Source organism: Ischnura elegans, chromosome 6 (assembly GCF_921293095.1).
Source record: "Ischnura elegans chromosome 6, ioIscEleg1.1, whole genome shotgun sequence".
NCBI lineage: Eukaryota > Metazoa > Arthropoda > Insecta > Odonata > Coenagrionidae > Ischnura > Ischnura elegans.
Window position 1 is genome coordinate 1,568,412 of NC_060251.1, and position 7,143 is coordinate 1,575,554.

Sequence of the window (7,143 nt, forward strand, 5' to 3'; positions counted from 1 at the left end):
TTTCATTCAGCCTAAAAGAATGTTTTCCCCACCTCATTGCCCGTTGCCCGAATTACCCACAAAGAAAATAATTCTGCCGAGGAATTCATCCATGATCGTGAAGCATTGACCTCAACTGAATCCACTCGAGGCCATTTACATCTTGAAACAACTAGATCGCAACCCGAGGAAGGCAATGATTGCCAAGTATCAATTAAGATGATGGCTTTCCAAGTAGGCTTCCGCGGAGATTATGATGAATTCTGCTGGTTTTTCCGGGTATTCTTCCGCGTTTATCCATTTGTAGGACGATATTTCGCCAACGTTCCAGTTGGCTTCCTCAGGTCCACTGAAGTGTTGATTTTTGCATCGCATCGCATCGCATTTTTGGTTAACTAATAGTTAATTTCTCGATATTCAGCATCAGCTGGTAATCGGCGTGTTGGTTGTTATTGTATTATGGCTTTTTTGTGTTTGGTGGTTAATTATTCAATTTTGTTCAGCGGTTTGGGTGTGTAATGGCTCTTTTGGGTCTGTTGTATTTAAAGTGTGGGTTTTATTCGTAGTTCCAGATTGGTGTGAGTAGCGTGTTGTTTGTTCTTTGCAAAGAGTGTTCGAAAGATTTGGCTATGTCGTGTAGGCATTGTGTAAGTGTTTTAATTTTGAGATTGTCGTGTAAGTATTGGTTGCGGACGAACCAGGGGGCGCCCGTGATTGTCCTTAAAGCCTTGTTTTGTAGAACTGTCAGTTTGTTTAAGTGTGTGTGTGCTATTGATCCCCAAGCCGGGTAGCCATAGGTTAGATACGGCCGGATCATCGCCGTGAACAGTAATTTCTTGGTGTCCAGCGCCAGGTGCTGGCTTTTTAATAGCGGGTAAATTGCCGCTGTTGCGCCTCTTGCTTTCCGGATGGCTTCGGATGTGTTGGCGCTCCAGGTGAGTTTCTCGTCTAGAGTGATGCCCAGAAATTTGGTGGTGGTACTTCGGACGATTCTTTTGTTCCCGTAATAGATGGGAGTGGACAGGGATTTTTTCCTCTTGCGTGCAAATTGTATGACCTGGCTTTTGGATGGATTCAACTGGAGTTTCCATGTGGTCATCCAGTCCTCCACGTCATCAAGGTGATCTTGGATGTGGTCGGCGGCCGTGTCTGGATCAAAGGACTTGGAGAGAATGGCGAGGTCGTCTGCATATAGGTAGGTATCGGTGTTTGGATGGGATGGCAAATCGTTGATGTACAAGTTGAATAGGGTAGGAGAGAGTAGGGATCCTTGGGGAACGCCGGAGTTAATAGGGTATAATTTGGATTTAGAATTGGAAAAGGATGAAAAGAAGGTTCGGTCGGATAAGTAGGATAAAATAATTTTGGTGAGGTATGAGGAGACGGGAGAGGTGTGGAGTTTGTGTATAAGTCCTTGATGCCAGACACGGTCAAATGCCTTCGACTGATCAAGGAATACGCCAACGATGTATTTTTTCATGTTATATCCTAGTTGGATGTATTCCACCAGCCTGGTAATCTGGTGGGAAGTGGAGTTACCAGTGCGGAAACCAGCTTGTTCGTCTCGAATGATGGCGTTGTCGATGAGCTCAGGTAGCAGGCGGTTTAGGATAGTCTTCTCTAGGATTCTTCCAAATGCCGATAGAAGACTAATTGGGCGGAAGTTATTCGGGTCCCGTGGAGACTTTCCCGGCTTTGGGATGTGAATAACCTTAGCGGTCTTCCAAGGTTTGGGGAAGTAGGATAACTTGAGGTAGGAGTTTAAGAGGTATCTGAGGAACAGGGTATAGTTTGGAGGCAGTTGCTTGATCAGGTGTTGGAGAAGAGGTCCGGGCCTGGGGCTTTCTTTTTCGGCATCTGCTTGACGATGGATTGGAGCTCTAATGGAGAGACCGGCGGAAAAGGCGGTGTAAGACAGTGGAGGACGGTGGAGTAGGAAATTTGGCAATCTTCCGCCATGTCTGAATCTTCTGAGTCCTTGAAAGTTTCTGCAAGCAGTTCAGCAAACTTGTCAGCTTTCTGTTGATCGGTGGCCGCTTGTGAGGTACCGAAATCGACAGGAGGAGTAGGGGTTTTTCTTTGTTTTAAAGAACGCGCTAGTTGCCAGACTTAATGGTCCTTATGGCTTACAGAGGCGATTTTGTTGTCCCAAGACTTTTGTCGGTGTTCCCTGATGAGACTGGTAACTCGGTTGCGTAGCGCTTTATATAGGTTCCGCATAGCTGGATCATGAGTTCTCCTCCAGCGTAGAAGTGCGTTGTTGCGGCGCTGCATCAGCGGAAGAACTGACGGCGGCAGAGAGTCGTCAATGAGGGGAGAAGGTTTTGGCGTGAACGAAGCATCAGCAATGCAGTTGTTTAAACTGTTGTTGAGGAGAGTTACATGGTCTTCAAGTTCTTCGGTGGTGATGCATGTGCGTGGGTCGGGAAGAATGATCTTCGAGGCGGAGGCTGTAAATTTGTCCCAGTTCACTATTGGGGAAGGAAGAGTCATCGGATATGAGAGAGGTAATGAGATTGAAATCGGGATATGATCAGACGAAAGTTGTGGAAGAGTTGTAGGCAAGAGTAATGGAGAAAGGTTTTTTGTGACGAAGAGATCTAGGATATCAGCTGATTGGTTGGGATCGGCAGAGATGTGGGTGGGGTTTGGTGGCGGAAGAATAGTGAATGGGACAGTTAGTTCTGCGTGATGCAGAGCTCGCCCTCTGGAGTTGGTGCTGTTGCATCCCCAAGCAACGTGTTTGCAATTGAGGTCTCCGCCGATGATTGCGGTGTTGGTAAGGACAGTCTCAATGGCGTCGAGATCAGTGCGGCTGATGCCGTGCTGTCTTGGCGGGAGGTAAGCACTCCATACATCAATACTGCCGTTGTTGGTGGAGAATTTAGATCCCACGAGTTCTAGTCTGTCGGTATTTGGGGACTGCAGTGGAGTTTCCGATAGGGTCTTCTTGAAGCCAAGCATCACACCGCCTCCTCCAATCCCTTCAGCTCGGTCCTTTCTTCTGATGGTGTAGTTCGGGACATAAAAAGTATCTCTCTGCTTGAGCCACGTTTCCTGGACAAGGAAGATGTCTGGTTGGTTGCTATGGACGAGGTGTTGGAATTCCTGTTTTTTGGGCCGAAGACTGCCCGCGTTCCAGGACAGTACTCGGAGATTGTGGACGGTTCTCGGTTTACAAGCCATTGAGGAGGATCATGGCGCCTGCAATGACTTCTTCTATTAAGATGTCCATTCTGGACTTGCCCTGTTCCGGGGCAATGATTTTTTTAATAAGGCCGGAGAGCCAACCTTTCAGTTGGCTCTTCCAGGAATCATTATTAACGTTTGGGGCCGATGGCGGCTGGCTGTTTTGTGGCGGTTGTGGGTTGCGGCGGGGGAGATTGGTAGTAGGGGAAGATGTTGAGGGTGCTGAGGGCATTGTTGCGATTGAGGGTGCAGTCTGGGCCTGAGGAACTGCGGGCGGAGTTGTGGCTGGGCGGTTTGTCGTCCGTCGCTGCGTCCAGGCGTTCGTAGGAGGAGGTGGAGGAAAATTAGTTTCGTTGTTGACCGGAGCTGCGGGGGCTTCTTCGGTTGGAGCGTGTTTTAAGCGCAACGCGAGAGCGAGCTCTTTGTATTTTGGGCAGCCTCTATATGTCGAAATGTGCGCCCCTTCACAGTTTGCACATTTCCCCGGCTGGTCCTTAGGCTTAGTGCAAGCTGAGTGGTGATGCGGGCCTGCGCATTTGAAGCATTTGATTGCCAGGGCACATGCTTTGTGGGAATGCCCAAACGCTTGGCATCGTCGGCACTGTATGGGTCCGGGAGTTGCTTTATAAACTTCGACCTTGGCAGTAAGGCCAAGCATGTGGTTGATTTTGGTAAGATTAACTCGTTGCTCCGGGTTTGTCAAGGCGTACCTGAAACATGGGCAGCGGTTTCAGTTGGATCGGTGGCAGTTTAGCGTTGGGATCGTTACGGCGCATTTGAGTGCGTTCGCGATTTTCATCTGGCGTTAGGCGCGACGTGTGCAATTGATGCACATGTTCTGTGCGGACGCCTTTAGATTGGAGCTCGTGAGCTATTAGTTCAGGTGGTGAGTCAGCTGGAAGTCCACGGATCACAAAGTGTTGCTTTTTATCTTGCTTGAGCTGATAGGAATAGTGTGGAATATTATGCTCTGCAAGAATTTTTGTTGTGGCTCTGAAATCGTCCACACGCTGGCATTTGACCATGATGTCGTTTTTCCGGAGGGAAGCGACGGGAAGAAATTGGCAGGCCGATTTTATCAGCCGCCATTTTGGTGACCATTTGGTAGTCTCTGTAGTAAAGATTGGCGGGATATTGGAGTGGCCTTCCCTAACGTTTTCGGCTTCTTCATTTTCCTCGGTGTCCTCCTCCATGTCGTCTGGCGGGGCGATGGCCGCAAATTGGTTGGCGATTTCAATAACTGGCTGCTGCGGCTGTGTTGATTTTTGCAGAAATTTGTTCATCTTATATACACCCCGTTTGCCGCCTTTTTTCTCGAGGTGTGCCCTTATTGGTCAGGATCTTTGAAGACCCTTTTCCACGCGCTGGCGAGATTGTAGCCGTCTTCACGGTTGAAGTTCTTTGTCGTTTTGGCGATTTCAATTGCCTCCCTGATTATTCTCGGGTAGTAGCGGCCTTCTTTGTTCAGAAGAGAGGCGTTGTCAAAATCAATATTGTGTGTCGGTCCACTCCATTGGAGTTCCGCCACCGCTGACTGGGTGGAATGTCCATTTTTTACTGCCCTTCTGTGCTCTTGGACTCGGCATTTCAGTGCTCGTGATGTTTGGCCTAAGGAAGAAGCTGATGAATTTCGAGGTGAAGTGAGCCGTATACTGCTCAATTCCAAAACCCCTGTAAACAACGTCAACCGAGAGGAGAAAAAAGCCTTGAGAGAACTTCGGACGAACGACGACATTATTATCACACCGGCGGATAAAGGGAACGCAACTGTAGTGATGAATAAAGAAGACTACATTAGTAAAATCAACGGTCTCCTGAACGATGATACTTACTCCGAAGAAAAACTGGATCCCACCTCCAGGACTCAAAAAGGAATCAAACACATTATCAACCAGTCTTCGATCCCTCCAGAAGAAAGAAAGTGGATCATCGAGTCGGCGCCCAAACCACCTAGATTATATGGTCTACCCAAGATCCATAAGCAAGGTGTCCCTCTACGACCAATAGTGAGTGCAATAGGTTCTCCCTCTCATAAAATTGCAAAATACTTGGCCCAGCAACTCGTACCGTTCTCCGGTCAGACGTCTACGCATGTAAAGAACTCCGCTCACTTCATTGAGATTATAAAAAAGGCCAAAATAAGCAAGGATGATATTTTAGTGAGTTTCGATGTAGTGTCTCTCTTCACAAACATCCCAATTGGTGAAGCCGTAGAGATTATCAAGACATTCACAAGTGACGGCCTCCCAGAAGACATCCCAAAGATGGTGGAATTTTGCCTGAGAAACTCCTACTTCACGTGGAACGGAAAATTCTACAGGCAAACAAATGGTGCTGCAATGGGGTCCCCACTCTCCCCGGTAATCGCCAATCTTTTCATGGAAGATTTTGAACGGAAAGCCCTGCAGTCCTTCAACAAAAAGCCAAAACTCTTTGTGAGGTATGTGGATGACACATTTGTGATATGGCCCCACGAAAAAGATGAACTCCAGAAGTTCTTGCACCACCTGAACGTACAAAATGCTGCCATAACATTTACCATGGAGATGGAAACGGACAATCGCTTACCTTTTCTTGACGTACTGGTCGAGAAGAAAGGAGATGGGACTTTGGGACACTCCGTTTTTCGTAAAAATACCCACACGGACCGATATCTCCATGCAGACTCCCATCACCACCCACAACAGAAATTCGGAGTAATTAAAACATTATTCCACCGAGCATGCTCCATCTCAGACGCTGCCTCCATCGAAAAAGAAAAACGGCATTTAATGGAAACCCTCCAGATGAACGGCTTCCGGCGAGAAAACATCTTGAAGATTTTCCACAAAATGGAACGTAAGCAGTCGCGGATGGCCCCAAAAAGGAACAATGAAGAGAGCCCTACTACAGAAAAGGCGAGGGCACACGCTATTCTACCTTACGTTGCCGGTACCACGGAAAAGATCGCGAGAGCTCTCCAGAAACACAACATCATGACCAGATTCAAATCCGTCACCAAGATGTCGAATATCCTCGTCAATACGAAAGACCACCACTCTAATGACATCTGTGGAGGAGTATATCAAATTAAATGCAGCTGCGGTGAGTCCTACAACGGCCAAACATCACGAGCACTGAAATGCCGAGTCCAAGAGCACAGAAGGGCAGTAAAAAATAGACATTTCACCCAGTCAGCGGTGGCGGAACACCAATGGAGTGGACCGACACACAATATTGATTTTGACAACGCCTCTCTTCTGAACAAAGAAGGCCGCTACTACCCGAGAATAATCAGGGAGGCAATTGAAATCGCCAAAACGACAAAGAACTTCAACCGTGAGGACGGCTACAATCTCGCCAGCGCGTGGAAAAGGGTCTTCAAATATCCTGACCAATCAGGGCACACCTCGAGAAAAAAGGCGGCAAACGGGGTGTATATAAGATGAACAAATTTCTGCAAAAATCAACACTTCAGTGGACCTGAGGAAGCCAACTGGAACGTTGGCGAAATATCGTCCTACAAATGGATAAACGCGGAAGAATACCAGGAAAAACCAGCAGAATTCAAGATGATGGCTATTCGGCGCTTAGTTCATCAAGAGTGCTCGGAATGACCACCACGAGACGTATATTCAGACGACTGTGCCGTGATTTACAACTAAACCACCATATTTAGACACTGTATTCTCGATGCAAACTAGTAGATCAGTGAAATATGATATTATGCTTTCCCGGCGAATAATGTGGGTAAACTTTTCTCGGGATTCCCACCGGGTTAATGTTTTTTTTATAAAAACATTAACCCGGTAGGAATCCCGAGAAAAGTTTACCCACATAGTAGATTAGTGGTTCCCAAACGGTGGTACGAGAATCAGTATAGGATTCGCCGAAAATAATCGGTAATGGGGGACGCTACGGTCCCTAGTAGCTCGCTAGTAGTAGTCTGGCAACAGCGGCGCGCCGCCCCGTAAGTGTTAACGAGGAAATATGTAT

The 7,143-nt window shown here is 47.5% G+C and overlaps 1 protein-coding gene across 1 annotated transcript; it reads left to right on the forward strand.

Annotated features, from left to right (window-relative positions):
- The first annotated feature begins 3,378 nt into the window (after window positions 1-3,378).
- Window positions 3,379-6,801, forward strand: LOC124160395. The gene is made up of 3 exons (XM_046536231.1): window positions 3,379-3,491; window positions 4,760-5,528; window positions 6,742-6,801. The coding sequence occupies exons 1-3, from the start codon at window positions 3,379-3,381 to the stop codon at window positions 6,799-6,801; spliced, it is 942 nt and encodes a 313-aa protein (XP_046392187.1).
- The last annotated feature ends 342 nt before the right edge of the window (window positions 6,802-7,143 follow it).

Coding starts and splice junctions, on each gene's coding strand:
- LOC124160395 (XM_046536231.1), top strand. CDS start 3,379: ATGTTGAGGGTGCTGAGGGCATTGTTGCGATTGAGGGTGCAGTCTGGG. Junction 3,492..4,759: donor GTCGCTGCGTCCAGGCGTTC/GTAGGAGGAGGT, acceptor TCGGCATTTCAG/TGCTCGTGATGTTTGGCCTA. Junction 5,529..6,741: donor TGGGGTCCCCACTCTCCCCG/GTAATCGCCAAT, acceptor TTCGGCGCTTAG/TTCATCAAGAGTGCTCGGAA.